Source organism: Podarcis bocagei (genome assembly GCF_964188305.1).
Source record: "Podarcis bocagei genome assembly, chromosome: 10".
NCBI lineage: Eukaryota > Metazoa > Chordata > Lepidosauria > Squamata > Lacertidae > Podarcis > Podarcis bocagei.
In genome coordinates this window covers 30,449,876-30,465,767 of record NC_138135.1, presented here as the reverse complement: position 1 = coordinate 30,465,767, position 15,892 = coordinate 30,449,876, and the positions used below count along the sequence as shown (strand labels likewise).

The 15,892-nt window shown below is 40.4% G+C and overlaps 1 protein-coding gene across 23 annotated transcripts in view; it reads left to right on the top strand.

The window, feature by feature from the left end:
- Positions 1–15,892, top strand: part of RBFOX2 (RNA binding fox-1 homolog 2) — a gene marked incomplete at its 5' end in the record, with an annotated part of 175,398 nt that overhangs the window by 133,472 nt on the left and 26,034 nt on the right. For 18 of the 23 annotated variants that reach the window (XR_014012380.1, XR_014012381.1, XR_014012382.1 and 15 more), the window contains 3 exons: positions 1,846–1,899; positions 12,159–12,251; positions 14,917–14,977. Coding sequence is in view for 20 of the 23 variants with exons in the window: in XM_081211024.1 (XP_081067150.1) it covers positions 1,846–1,899; positions 12,159–12,251; positions 14,917–14,977 (208 nt within the window). The remainder of the gene's footprint in view (positions 1–1,845; positions 1,900–12,158; positions 12,252–14,916; positions 14,978–15,892) is intronic. The other 5 variants (XM_081211012.1, XM_081211010.1, XM_081211017.1 and 2 more) reach the window with 1 other exon arrangement.

Below are 15,892 nucleotides of genomic sequence, written 5' to 3'. Positions count from 1 at the left end.
GTGTCCTGGTCCATAAAGTTTGGTGACCCCTTTCATAAGGTCTCAAGGCAAGTTGCAACATACTTAATGTAAACATAAATACTTTATACTATCGATACATTCATTAAAAAACCCCCCACACACAATTCATAAAAATATACAAAACAATCTTCTCCGTAATAGCCACAAGAAGCTTTAGCAGCATACTGACAGCAAAAAAAAAAAAAAAAAAAAAAAAAACCCACACACAAAACCCATCATCTTAGTTTATCAGAAAGCCTGAGAGGAAAGGTAAGTTTTTAGCTGTCACTACAAAGATGTCAGCAAAGGTGCCAATCAGAATTCATTAGGAGAGCATTCCACAGACAAAGAGAACCACAACTAAAAAGGCCCTCTTTCTTGTCATCATCCTCCAAGCCTCCTTCAGAGAAGATCCCTGGAGACTTGTTCCTTCTATACACATTGTAGTTCTGTCTCTAACAGTGCTTTCCACCAGTTTTCCTAGAACTGATGCTAAGCTAGCCAGCCTAAAATTTCTGGAGTGGAGTAGCTGGAAAAGGAGGATGCAGGAAGAGAGACATAGGAATAAAGGCACCTGCCTGTCCCCTCACACTCTCACCACCCAACAGCAGCCACCTGTTCCTTCACTCTCTTGCCCCAGAAGCAAAAGCTTTAAAACATTCCCACCCATGTGGTGTTGCATGCCTCCACTTGTTCTCTGTGCATGTTAAAACAGTACCACCCATGTGGAAGAAGCCAGTATCAGTTGACTCTGGGAACTGTAAGGTTTGCAGGAGTACCCCCCCGCCTCGCCCAAAAATATATATCTGAGTAAAATATACATAAAGTTGGGGGGAGGGCAGATTCCAAAACAGCATAATGAGGACCGAGCATGCTCTGTGACCCTGGCTTGCTGACTAACTGCTGGGGTAGAAAAACAGAAAACCTGTGGGTGGCAGAATGGAATGGAGTACCATGGAGGGGAAGGGCTAGAGTGACTGGAATAAGAGCACTCCACACCACAGTGCTTTGTTGCCCATTGCACTCTAGTCCACAAAAGCTTATGCCACAATAAACCCATTCATCTTTAATTTACTGGAAGACTCGCTGGTTTTGCAGTGACAAACTGAACCTGGCTCTGCAATATCTTAACCTGGAATGTGAAATGAGATTGCCTTTATAGATCTCTGCTCTTGCAACTAACTCAGGGCGTATTAAGTAGTCAACGGCTTCAACTAAAGTCCTACTCATGCATTTGCCTCAAAGTATGTGGGCTTAAAAGTGAGGAGGGGGCAGGGTGAACCAGCAGCCCCCACCCACATCTTACCCACCTGTGCCCTGCTTCACACCTTTCCTGTGTTGAAAGGGGAGTTCTAATTCTAAGTGTGTTCAAGTGAACAAGCTTGGAATCCTCCTCTCAATTGGGGACCTCGATAATGCAGTGTTACTGATCATGTGCATTTAGCTGAATGTGCTTAGAAACTCCTATAAGCTTTTCCTCACAGTGCAAGGCGATCTGGCACATGCAGAGGCGCTGGGGATGGAGACAGCATTTATCCATCCATCCAATTAATTTATAGTCCGCCCTTCCTCATGAAAGACCCTAGGATGGTATGGTCATGCATCTCCGTCCTCTCTCTCTCTCTCTCTCTCTCTCCCCCCCCCCGCCCCCTTCTTGCCAACATACTTCTGGGTGGTTGCTGAATATGGTTTAAATAAAAGCTGACAACCAGAAGAAATTCAACAACTGAACATTCTTAACTGCATATTATAAAGGAAAATTTGCTAGCGAAATGAAGATTTTCTTAGAAAGGAGGATAAATGCAGTAGCTGACAAGGGGTAAATCTTCTCTTCTGTCTTTACAGCAATTTGGCAAAATCCTTGATGTAGAGATAATCTTTAATGAACGTGGCTCCAAGGTAAGTTTTGTTTCTATACCCAGTTTCTCTCTTTCTCTGCCCTCTCCCCTACCGCCCCTGCCCCAAGTTGACAAGATAGGACAGCTTCCTGCATAGAGAATAAGGCAGAACAGGAACTGGTCGTCATGTAATCGCCTAAAAATTGCCATTCCTTATAATTGCAGATTTTGAGTGTAGCCAATATATTTCTTCCCAAATCCTTTCAAAATATTCCTTCAGAAAGATCAGGCACCCCAAATTTCTAGCAATAAAGGGTTTACTAAAGCTATCAGAGTCAGATTTTCCTTCGATTTCTCAAAGTTCCTGGTGTTTGGGACAGATGGCTTCTGTCCATTTAAAAATAATAATCTATGAATAAATTATATGGGATAAGAGCTTTCACAGGCTATCTTGTGTAAAAGAAAAATTTCCACCCACTCTGCTAGCATAATGGACCCTTCAACATTGAAAAAATGTTGGCTTTTAGCAAATTACGGTATCTGTACAAGCTTCTAATTTTCTGGAACAGCTACTTGTGTAGCTATTCAAGATGCATCTGAATGATAGTTTTTCAGGCTTACTACTAATTGAACTATCTAGAGAACAAATTGCAAACATGATGGTCACAAGTGCAGCAATTTTGAGTGATACTTGTCCTAACTGGTTCTCGTCATGAAACCATTCTCCCCTCACTGAAGAATTGATGTGATTCTCTCTCTGCCCAGTAGGTCCAGCACTGGAATAGCAGGGAGTGTTGCAGGTCAGGAGCAAGGTGCATTGGCAGAGCTCTGTGGGGGAAGCTTGCACAGTGCATGTCTATACTCTGCTTGACTTAATCAATGCTAAGTTTTCCACTTTTAATTAAAAATGAACATCTGTCCCATCCCCCCCACCCCATCACATGACAGTTCAAAGGTGTACCGCCTAGTATTTTTTTATATTAAAAAAACCATGGCCCAGTATAGAAGTGCCCCACTTAGATTTTTATATTTGGGTTCAAATTTGCATGTTGAAATTCATTTCTATGTGTTATCTGAAAACCAGAAAAGGGATTATTTTTAAATATTAGCCACTATAATATTCTGCGTACCTTCGGCAAATTCTGTAAACAGAATTTAAACCCTTCATGGCAAATGATCTCTGAGCTCAGTTTATGAAAGTTTAAGATAACATAAATGCAACACAACATGTGTTGAACTTGTGGAGAGATGCAGAACTATAGTGGGCGGCATAGAGCCCTTTATTCCTTTACCTATTTCACATGTTCTCCTGATCTCAGAACTGGAAGGGATGCAGTGCTTGGCTACTGCCCTTCATTAGCCATAGGCCACTTGACTATTGAGAAGAGTTAACAAGCTGGAAAGAGAACCACAGGCATTTAATTTGTGTAATGCAGCCTCCTGCAAAATAAGCACCTTCCCATTGCAACTCTTAATAGAGCATGAGCAATCTGCTGTGGTTGCATCTCTAAATATATTTCTCTCCTCTCTGAAGTTAGCATAGGCCAAAATTGTTTATGAATTAGTGGTGCTTTAGTTATTATTGTCAGCCTTGGGGAAACTGACTCCCATGTACAATCTCTCTTAAATGCCTAAAGGATGCAAAAGCAGCAAGCCTGTCAGAAAGAACAATGCACTTATCAAGGCTTTCATTTGACACTCTGCTTTAATTTTATAAACACATGTGATAATCATACTCATTTTATATAAACTTACATGACAGTCTCTGTTCTTATGTTCAGAATCTTCTATAAATCACAGAATTCTAATTATGACTATTTAACAGTGCAGCCAAGAAAGCCCAAGACTTCTGGTTTTCAGTTAAAACAAGAGCTGTTAGTTATGCATTAACTTATGGGTATTTGCCCCTTTTTCTTTCATCCAGGCAATATTTAGCCCAACTAGTTTCTCCTATATTTGGTGGTAGAGTTTCTAACACCTGCCCGTCGAATTCACAACAGTCTTTTATCACTTGGCTCCAAGCTGGGGCCTGTTCTCTCAAAGATGGTGAATAGCTTCAGTGAAACTCAGGAAGCTCTCAAAGAATGTTTGTTGGTTATATCACGGAATATTGAATTGGGACGCCTGGGATTTGCCCTTCTTTTTTAAAAAACAAACAAACAAAAAACAGTAGCTTAGAATCCCCAGTGGTGGAACACAAATATTTCTAGGGCCCTTTCACTTGTCACCACTCCCCTTTCTTCTGCAAAAAGTATGCCAAAACTTGAATGCCTTTCTCCTACCCTGTGGTTTCTGTTCTAACCTAACGATATGGAACCTCTCTCCTCCTCTCTCTTGGGAATCGGAAAGCAGATGCTCCTGCTGCCTGCATTGTGCTGTGTTCTCAATATTATCCCTCCCTCCCCTGGGTTTCTAAAGGGTATATTTTTGAATATGTATTTGATAAATGAATGTTAAAAAGGTGAATATGTAAAATCCAAATTGCCCTAGGTGTGCCCCCATCCAGTAATTGGGAAGGTCCTCCAGGGGCTGAGCATATCTTTATCCCTTCATAACTGTGGCAAAGGTCCTCTGCCAGAATTGTTCCAGTGTTGTGAAATTTTGGGAAGTTTCTGAAAAAATAAAGATGCATCTTACCCATTGGTCCATCCGAGATGAGATGATAGCTTTTATTTCTCTTGTTAAGCTGACATGCTAAGAGAAGGTTTCATGCATGTGTTAAATCTTACTAAAAACTGGCTCTCACTGGAGAGAGCCTATAGTTATGCACACTTTTACTGTATAAATATTGATTCTTCACAGGAGCACCAAACATTTGAATTCTACAATATGCACAATTAAGGAGGAGATTATTGAAAGATCTCTAAGAAAGAAACCGTTTGAACAATTGAAATAAGAATTTCCTTTGTTTTCAGCCAAATGTGCCTCATAGTTTTAGTAATTTTCATTGCGTTTGTTACACTTCCCCTGGTAATGTGCCTACCAGAAATCATAGCTATTGTGTCTTAAAATGCTGGTTTGTTCCAGTTTGCCAGTGAAAACACTTAATTTCTCCTCCCAAATGAATATTTTGGTTTCCATGAGAATAAGTTTGATTTCCCCCAGTTTACTCTAGGTTTTGAAAAATCCAAATTTCTTTAGATCTAGAACACTCAAACTTTGTGATAATGAACCTACTCAAATCAATACAACAATTAAAGCATCCACCTATATTTAATTGGAAAGGAAAAGTGTGTTGATATTCTGTACCCTGGTCCAGTGAAGATGTAAGTTGGCAGGGTCAGGTAATTGAATCTCCCCCTGGTAATTATAAATGAACAATAATTATTTGACTTTGGAGAATCCTTTCTAGTGCTACATATTGTACAAAAAGTGCATGAGAGACTGGCAAGACACTGTTAGCACTACTTAAAATAGTAGCTTGAGAATCCTAGGTTCAACCTTTGTTTAGGATCTGTACACATGACACCCTACTGTATGTATATTGGACCAAACAAAAAATATGTATGTGCAAGATACATGGCCCTGCTGGACTACTGTTCTGAATATTCAGATTGGTCCATGTGTATTTCATGACCAGAGAATGACTAGTAGGGATGCATTGTGTTCTGATGGCTTAGCCTTGCTCAGTAAAGGCTGTGGCTTCATAAAAACTGCTGTGCCATGGTTGCTATTTCCATGTTATTTGGTTTCTAACTATGCCTGAGAATTACATGGTTGCCTTTCTGCAGCTTATTGCATGCATCAAATGACAGAACAGTTTACCTTAATTACTGATACTTTGATGTAATCAGGCAGTATAGCATGTGGGGCATAGGCATGTTCACGCTCAAGTCATTTTATAAAAAAATTAAAGATACAACAGATATGTTGTATGTCTCTTTACTTACAGAAAGTATCTAGTACAGGGAAACAAGTGATCTTGCACTGTTCTGCTCAGGGGTTTTTAATTGGGTTGGCTCAATAACAGAACTTGTTTCGTTGTAAATTACTTTGGGTTGCCCTAGGCAAGATAAAATGACTGACAAATTCAATAAGCAACAGTGATAATCTTCCCTCATCATACATCTAAGCTGCATTCTAGTTTAGTCAATATTACCCCTGAAATAGATATAATAAAAACAAAGAGCCTTGTAGCACCTTAAAGTCTATAAAATTATTGTGGCATAAGGGTTTCTCTCTGTCAAGGCAGGAGTCAAGAGCAGGTCAGCAGTAACTCACAAGGTGCCAGTGAAGTTAACTGTTTATTCCAAGAAACAAAACAATTCAGGCCTAGTGAGTACAGTAACCCTTTTCAATAGATTTTCCCCAATGTGGCAGTTGCAAGGACTGAAGGTCCCCACCTTCCCACACCTCTCTGTCTTCTTTTCCCCTGGGTCCTTCCCAAGCAGTCAGAGACTCTGACTCCTTGTCTGACTTTGCTCCACCCTCTTCATACCTCTTCTCCCTCTGACCAGTCATTGTTGTCCCATCACCAATCTCCTGGTTCTGAGCCTTCTTCCATTTGGGGTTCCCCAGTTGGTGCCTCCCACCACCATGCCTCTGCATCCAGCTAGTCCATGACAATCTCTCTCTGACCCCCCCCCAAAGAAATAGTGGTGGTGAAATTGTAAACGGTGAAGTTAACAACTGCTTTCTTTGAACAAACTACTGTTGTTAGCGTAATCATCTCAGCCAGAACTGTTCTGCACTTAATCTCCATCCGAACTCACTGTTTAACAATTCCACCTTCCACAGTTCGTATGTGTTACCTGTAAATCAGGATAAAGCTTTTTGCATCTGATGAGTGGATCGTAGTCCACAAAATCTTATAGCAGGGATTTATTTATTCCCCTTGTTTCATAAAATTTATACACTGCTTGACTCTAAAATTAAACACTCAAAGCGGCTTAGAAAAAAAGCTAAAACAATAGCATTATCAATAAAAAAATGAACAACTATAGTTCAAAACTTTCAAAAAGTTAAAATAACAACGGACTAAAAAGCGATTAAAACTTCCATCAACCACGGTGCCCTTGAGGGCTTTCATTGACGCCCTTGGGCAGGTTACCCAATCTCTGAACTTGTATTTAAAAAGAAGTGTCTAGTCCTCTTAGAAATAAAGTTTCTAAAGAAGTAAAAAAATATTCAGGCACCTCCTAAGCAATTTCTGTGAGAAGAGAATGTGTGTGATGTGGCCATCTTGTACATTTTCCTGGTACTAAGGAATGATCCCTGTTGTTATTAGACAGCAACACCCTTGTGAGTGAGTGTGAGTTCCACAATCAGGGCATATCTGACTTCTTATGTCAGGGGTGGGGAGTTTTCCTTATTTTGTGCTGTGGCATGCCCCCTTGCCAGCCATTTTTTGACTGGGGCCCTCAGTACTCCCCAAATTCAAAATGTGCCCACTGTTCCAAAAAGGTTGGTGACTCCTGGCTTATAACATTAAAAATGTGTTGGTCTTTATGGTGCTACAAGACGCTATGGATTTTGCTGCAGCAGACTATGCCCCTGAAATTAATACGGTGAAGTTCTGCTTCCCTCACTTGCAGATTTCAGTTGTGTTTTTATATTCTGCTAATGTTAGGTCTGCATTAGCAGAAGCATTTTTCTTTGATTTTGCAGTATTCACATGTTATCTTGCTTTAAGCTGATGCAACTCTGTCAAGCCCCAGTGTGTTTCAGAATTATTTCCACCACTCTAATGAAATAGCTTTAAAGCAGCATGTAATTCAATCAGTGCAATGCAGTATTAGATGGGAGTTCCAGTCTTTCCTACAGATCTTGGAAAGTAGGATGCTTACTTTAAATGGCAGTAGGGTTTCCTTTTCTTCCCCTCAACCACCTGGAGCTTCATGCCAATCACTCATCTCAGATGGATTATCAAGGATGGCTAAAGATGCATATAAGTTTTGGAAGCAAGTAACCCTAATGCCTGGAATCTTTTTGACTATTTATCCAGGCTTCTGGCTGTTGACTGAGTCTTTAAAGTGTGTCTGTGTATATATAGATATATTTTAAAAATGAAATTATGGAAAATCCGTCCCAACACCATAAGATAAAGATGCTGCTTCTGAGGTGAATGTTCTAAACATAATAAAAAAGGGTTAACAATGCATGAGTTTCCAGGGGCTCCGTTTAGTTTTCTTTGGTTTTTGTTTATTTTTGTTTATTTTTGGTTTTATTATTATTTTTTCTTAATTTCTGTGTTCTGGCCACACCCAGGAGAATCGTCTGCTTTTGATTTCTCCCTTTACGGTTACATGGTAAATTTTCTTTCTCATTCTTCAGAGATGGAAACATTTTTAAAAACTCTGTATAATTATTATTTTTTTACACTGCTCATCCTGTTGCTTGTTATTTATTGCAGAATCTGAGGCCAGACTAAAAGGGTGATGGTTACTTGGGTGTCTTTTGGGTCCTTGAACAGCTCCTTAAAGAAAATGGGGTGTCCTTGGGCTGCAGGTGGTTTCAGGTTATAGGAGATATTTCTTTATGAGCATTTAATAATCTACAGTTGCATTAGTTGGATAATTTTCAGGCAGTAATAATAAAAAGTAAAAAGCAAGTGTTGTTAAAAAAAACAGGAAAAAACCCACGCACAGACAACTGAACTTTAAAATTGGTAGCAAAGCCAATCAAAAATAGGTTTGTAGTAATACTTTGTAATATTATATAGCTTTGTGGATGCATAGTTGCTGCCTTCCTTCAACTTAACATTTTCTGTGATGTACATGGGCAATCTTCACCCAATAAAGGAATGCATATATTTTACTAATTGAGATGTCCTTCAAACATCACAAAATATCAGTTCTAAAGAAACTTATTCATGCTTATGGACAGATATTTTATGCTGTTTGGTGTTGTTGTTTTCTTTTCTTTAAAGCACAAACTAATAACAAATTAAAACAATTGCAGTGAAAAAAGTTTGTAAATGTGACAGATGAGTATGTACATCTGTTTATAATATGTGATTCCTGCCCCTCCTCCAAGGACTCAGGAACCCATTCATTGGACTATCCTGTTGGAGAAGATTATCTCATTGTGTAGATAATAGTGTTCTGTTGTGAACCACCTTGAGATCTTTGGGTATACAGTGGTGCCCCGCAAGACGAACACCTGGCAAGACGGAAAACCCGCTAGACGAAAGGGTTTTCCGTTTTGGAGGCGCTTCGCAAGACGAATTTCCCTATGGGCTTCCTTCGCAAGACGAAAGCCCATAGGGAAATCTCCGGGACAGCGGGGAAGCGCAGCGCTTCTTCCCCACTGTCCTCGGACCTCCTCCAAAGGCTGGCGGTGGGGTGGAAAGCCCTTCTCCCCGCGCCAGCCTTTGGAAGGCTCCTCCGAAGGCTGGCAGTGGGGCGGAAAGCCCTTCTCCCTGCGCCAGCCTTCGGAAGGCTGTCCTGAAGACTTCGGGTGGGAGGAGGGTTTTCCTTCCCACCACCAACATTCATAATGCTGTTCTGAATGTTGGCGGTGGGGAGGAAAAACCCTCCTCCCACCGCAAGCCCCGGGAACAGAGGAGAAGCGCTGCGCCCCTTCCCCTCTGTTCCCGTACCTGTCCTGAAGGCTTGCGGTGGGGAGAAAAGCCCTTCTCCGCACAGCCAGCCTGGCAAGCGGTTTCCATAGGAACGCGTTAATTGATTTTCAATGCATTCCTATGGGAAACCGTGCTTCGCAAGACGAAAAACTCGCAAGAAAAAAAAACTTGCGGAACAAATTAATTTCGTCTTGCGAGGCACCACTGTAGGATGGCATACTAACTAAACTAAAAACTAAACTAAACTAAACTAAACTAAACTAAACTAAAAACTAATTGTATTCCTTAAGTTCCTAGTGTATGTGTGTTTGGCCAGATAGCTCATCTGGAACACAGAGATTAGATTTCCTCCCTCCAGCTAGCATATCCAATACACTCTCACCTTCTTAGCAAAAGCAAGTTCCCCAACAAGCAGCAATTTTTGTTTTGAAGGAAATCAGTCTGTTTTCCTAGTAGGATGGAATGTGACTGGGGAAGCGCTAGAGCAGAAGTAGGCTTTCTGAGAGCAGCCTCCAAGGGGCTGCTTTTGGGGGGTGGGGAACAGAATTGACCACATGTCTGTCTGGAGCCGAGAGGGCAGGATAATGGGGGGAAGCTGCTGTCAGCACCCTCAGCCCTAACACCTTCAAAACATTGCATGAAAGTTTGGGGTTTGCATGTCTGGATAAGCCCTTTTGAGAAGAATTTGCTTAAATATCCAGTAATAATATTTTTGCTGGAGAATCCAGTGACCCAGTTTAATTTATCAACTGATTAAAAAAAAATATCTTTATCCCTTCCTTCCCATGAATAAGCTTCCCATTGAACTCTACAAATACAGGGCAGGAAACCCAGCTGTGAAGCAAAAATAGAGAAATCCTTCACACAGTTGCTGCAGGAATGGTGAAAGGCTTGAGCCCTAGCAGGTTCTCATTATAGCATCTTCAAGAGCACTTTAAAATGATGACCCACTTGCTACTTAGTGAAAAATTAAAATGGCTCTCTAGCCACTGCAGCTCATGTTTCATGTAAAGCCAAGGTAGATTTCCCCCTCAAACTAAGTGTAAGTGTACTACTCCGCCTAAACAGTCCTGGACAAGTCTACTCAGAAGTAAATCCAGTTGTGTTAAGTGGGACTTACTTCCAGGTAAGTGTGTACAGGATTGCAGCCTTCATTACCTAGGTTCCTGTTTCAGTATCAGCAGTTTCCATTATAGTTGACATATACTTTGTCCTTCCTGTTTCTGGGGTGAAAGAATTCGAAAAGATTAACTACTACAGTGTTTGAAATGTGGCTGTAAAACTGCCACAATTATATTTTATCTAGCCATGGGCTAAGCCAAATGTCTACATTCTTGTGAATGGAACAACTAATGCTCAGACCACACTGCTGAAGCTAAATGGACAATTCCTGGAGAGGAGACCAGTGGGATCCTCACCTACTTCTGAGTTTTCTAAAGGAAAGTAAGCTATGAATAAATCAATGATTTCAGCTACTATTTAGATGTTATCATTTTCTACTAGCTTCTCATTAAATTAATTTAGTCTTCCTAGCTTGGTCCCTGTGAAAGTGTTGTTCAGCCCCATTAATGAGTATCAGAAGTTTAGAAAATGGTCTGCTTTGTGACCGAAACATGGAAATAAGTGGATTAGGTGAAAGAAAGTTAAGCTGTCCTGTGCTAAATTAGGTGGCTACCCAGTTCTTCAGATCAGTCCCAAGCTTCTGAGCTCTTTCCCATGTAATAGATTCTTTCCCCTCAGATTAAGTAGTTGCCCACTTAATGATGATATATGCATATACTGCAGCATTTCTTTAAACAATGTTCATTTTACAACTAAATGTAAGGGTTTTGCATCAGGAAAAGGAAATGTAAAGCTTGGACTGAAAAGATAAACGGATCAATTGTGTAGCAAGGTTTCTACCATGTCCAGTTGCTCTACCATTCTTGGAGCATATACAGTGGTACCTTGGTTGCCGAACTTAATCCGTTTTGGGAGCCCCGAAACCGTTCGAAAACCAAGGCGCAGCTTCCAATTGGCTGCAGGAGCTTCCTGCACTCAATTGGAAGCTATGTCGAACGTTTGGCTTCCGAAAAATGTTCGCAAACCGGATCACTGACTTTTGGGTTTGCAGTGTTCGGGAGCCAATTTGTTCAGGAGCCAAGCTGTTCAAGTACCAAGGTACCACTGTATAGTGTAAAGACTTACAGTGTGTGTATATATATATATATATATAGAGAGAGAGAGAGAGAGAGGGTAATATCATATAGGTATGCGGTAATCGATAAAAGACGAGTCCAAAACTGCAATTTCTCCAGAGCTGCTGCAAAGGGTGTGACTTTCTTGCACAGCATTAAACTGTTGGACCACACTCCCTTTTTGTAGTGGCTTGTTCAAAGCACCGACATGTGTGTATCCTTGCCATAAACAGGCAACTACTGAAAATGTTGTAGAGTCATGCCTTTGTAAGGTTCCGCATGGCAAGAGGATTTCCAACTAGGATTTAATAGCTCCGTCAAACTAGGAGCTAGTTTACTTTTCAAAATTTGTCTCGAGTAACTGTACTTTTTTTGGTCTGGCCTCAATTGCTTTATGTTTGTTATTATTTTAAATCTGATTACAACTTTTTTTTTATTAAAAAAAATTAAATTTATTTCATGAAACATGCATGAACCAAAAATGTGACTCTAGGAGAGTATTGCTAAGTTGTGCTGATGTCAATTTCATACTGTGATATTTTTTTTCTCTATTTATCTAGATATCAGTATTTCAATATATAACGATGTGCATGTTTTCCCCCCTTCTCCCGCTGCATGCAGGGATTCGGGTTCGTAACTTTCGAGAATAGTGCTGATGCAGACAGGGCCAGGGAGAAATTACACGGCACCGTGGTAGAGGGCCGTAAAATCGAGGTGCATGTCTTCAGTAATTCAATTTCTTCTTTATATTTATTCTTTTGTTTCTTTTTTTGTGTCTTGCCTCACTTATTTCACATTTGGATTCCTGTCTTGTGTGTGTGTGTGTTTGTGTCTCTGTGTTTTTCACTCCCCTGCCCCCCTGCACTGAGGTGTATAAAAATAACACACCCACCCAAATATATATCTATATATGTTTTGTTACTTTAGGTATTTTTCTTTTTCTCCTTTCTCTTAAGTTTGTTTCCAACCCACTCCAAATTTTTGACCTTCTGCTGTCTTGATTTTCCTTTGCTTCAGTTTATGAGGCTCCGACTTTTTATTGCCAATCCTGATCAAAACTAACGAAAAGAGCACTGTCCAATTTGTAACTTTTGTGTCTTAACAACAAAGAAGGGGGCCAGCCAGAATCTGCCCTTTTCCTCAGAGGCCAGTTCTCCTTCATATGAGTGTGACATTACATTAATTGCAGGAAGGGATTGACAACACAGGAAGAAACTTCCTTGGGCTGCTAGAATAATTTTTTCTGGAGATGATTTCAGTAAGTAAATACACACTCAAAATTAGCTCTTACAATGTGCACAGAGTTTGATAAATGTGAATAGTTGTTAACCACGTGGGAAGTAACTGATTAATCAGTGGGGAGAAAAATATATTCCCTCATATTGAAGGCTAACTGGCCCCTTTCTCTTTTCCCTCCCTTTTTAAGAGAAAAAAGTACGAAATATAGGGGGGGAAACTTAAAGCCGCCGTTTTGAGTAAGATGTCTGCATATTTTGCTTTTTTGTTTTGTTTTTTTGTTTTGTTTTTGTTGTTTTATTTCCCTTTTCAATGGTTTAGTGTTTAGGGCCCTTCACTTGACTCACTCTTTCCATGGTAACTATACACAATGCTGGCGATGGTACGAGTTGGCGGTAAGTGAAACAAAAGTGCTAGAGGAGAAGCTTATTTCTTTTCTTTTTTTAATGCAAAACAAAATTAAGAAAGAAAAAAATCCATCTGCCATTTCACATTAACACTACAAAATGTGATTTGACTTGTTGTCCCCCCCCTTTCCTTTTCCCCTTCCCACCCCAACCCACCCACTCCTTTTTATTTTCAATGCTGTTGAGTAATGCCGCCTGGACTTTGGATGTACATACCGTTTTGTATAAGTCTGAGCTGTTTGATTACTGACTTCCTGGTGATTTCCCTTGCACATCTTACTCAGAGTTACTGAACTCCAGTTTGGCTGGTTTTTATTAATGCACCCATACCCTTCCCCTCTCTATTCTCTCCCTGCCCCCTTTTTCTTTTCTTGCTCTGCCTCTCTCCAAACCTGTGATTGTTTTTCATTTTTCCTTTCTCCCCTTGCCATTTTTTTCTTCTTCACTCAGTTAAATGCAGCTGTTGGTCTCTCTTTGCTGACTGGTGGTTTCTGATTGGTTTTGGCCATTTTTCCTTTAAGTGCTTGTATTGCACTCTGCTGTAGCAGCTGATTTCAGGCACTCGCTCCATCTTAATGATTGTCTGTGAGACCTCTCCTCTCTCTCCCCCTCCCTAGCCCCATTAATCGATTGTTGTTGTTGTTGTTTTTCTTTTTTTATGTGTGTTTTAACAGCATGCTCTCAGTCTCATCGTTGTTGTTTCCCATTCTTTTTAAATGTATGATGTTTATACTGTTTGGGGGCTGAAATTAGAGTAATGGGTTTCCAGGCTCCCTTCTTCCCTGCCCGAGCTCACTCTTCTGTTAAACGTCAGAGGGCATCTAAGACTCCATCTTGAAATCGGCCTTGTGGCTTTTCCTTCTGTTACGGCTTAGGATTTCGAAATGTCACTGATTCTAGCTCAGCCTTCACCCTCTTTGCAAGAGCTCTGAGGCTGTGTCTGACACGGGGCTGCAGTAATTTGGCTTTGCCCACCGCTCCCATGTTTTTCCAGCACCATTTCTGCTGTAACACACACTTGCTGCAGTGCTTAGAAGGCTTGGGGCTATAAAGAGCTCAGAAATGAGGGTGAGTGCACTACGAAATCAGGAGACACCTTATCAGTTTCTAAATGGTGTTTGTTTTTTTGTCCTCCTCTCAAAAGTCAGCAATTGGAGATGGGTGCGCCAATATCTCAGGATATCCTGAAACTGGGATGTAGGCCAGGCAGCCTTGCTTTAGGAATCCAGAGTGGAGGGAATTAGTCCAAGGCACCTGGGATATCCAAGCTCTCCTTCCGCCTGAATAGATGTCTCCTCTGTAATATTAGTAGGCCACTGCAGTTCAGTGAAAGGCTACTAAAATATGAGACAGAAGGCTACTAAAATATGAGACAAAGTTGTTTTTGTTCATTACTTCATACCAGTCAAGCTGGACGTGGAGAAAATAGCAATAGGGGGAGTTTTTGCCCTTTGGATCAGTGAGCATCAAATGCCCAGTTCAGTCAAAGGTAGCAGGGATGCCTGAGAAAATGTGCTCTTTTTGGCCTTTTCTTGAATGCCAGAATTAAAATGCCTAAATTAGATTGGTTTGCAATTTTAATATTTAATTTAATGGCAACCTGCAAAAGTAAAATTAAATGTGCTGAATTTTTAAACAAGTTTTAAAAAAACAAAAACACACACAAGTTTTCACCATTTTCTCTAAAGTCCTGTGCTTCCTCCCCTCTTCCCCCCTTTCCTCCTTTTTACTTTTAGGTTAATAATGCCACTGCCCGTGTGATGACTAATAAGAAGATGGTCACACCGTATGCAAACGGTAAGGGGAAATTCTGCTAATAATAAACAAGGTTTATGGGGGAAGAGCTAAGCTATTGGGACTGTTCTTCCTTCCCTGGATTTCAGCATAATAGAAAGCTTTGTTGGAAGAATAGCATCTTCAAAATCTTTTGTGACTGGTGTGTATAAACACTGAAGTAAGATGCCTGTTTTTCAAAGGGTAAGAGAGTACCCAACAACTATTATTTAATGGTATTAGAATTTATTTTGAGCAAGGAAACTTAATGTTAAATATAGATTAACAAGTCAAACTGTAGGAAATAACGAAAACTTTGCCCTTGCCATTCCCTGGTAAATTAGTGAGAAATGATCAACATGAAAAGTTCCATCACTGCTTTTAGAATGGGGTATTTAAAAAGTGGACCCAATATTTAATAGTGGGAAAGGATGCGGACAAGGAAAGGGCCTAACAAATACACATGCAGATCTGTAATTCAAAATAAAAATATTTCTCTTCCCTTATCCCTCATACAGACCTTTCCACAAAGACCTTGGGAGAAATCATAAAATGCTAGGTTAGAAGGGTGAAGCCCAGTTTTGTCTGTCCTAGCAAGGTTTACAAAACCCACAAAGAAGGAACTTGCCCGTTGATTGCCAGTCTTTTTGTGTGAATTAACCTTTCCTATAATGCTCTTATTTGACCATGTCTGTGTTACACAAAAGCTTATTGCCAAATACTGTACCTGAACAACATTTGATAATGGCAATGCACCTGTTTCAGCACTTGCCGTTTAACTATACTATTTCTCAAGAGATGGTATGAAATGAAACACATGAACTTTGATCTTCCTGAAAATAATTGGTGTTGACTTAGAAGTCCATAGTACAACAGCCACTATAAAAGCACTTGTAGGTGGCTAAAACAAAACTGGAGGCAAAAAGGTCCAAATTCTCA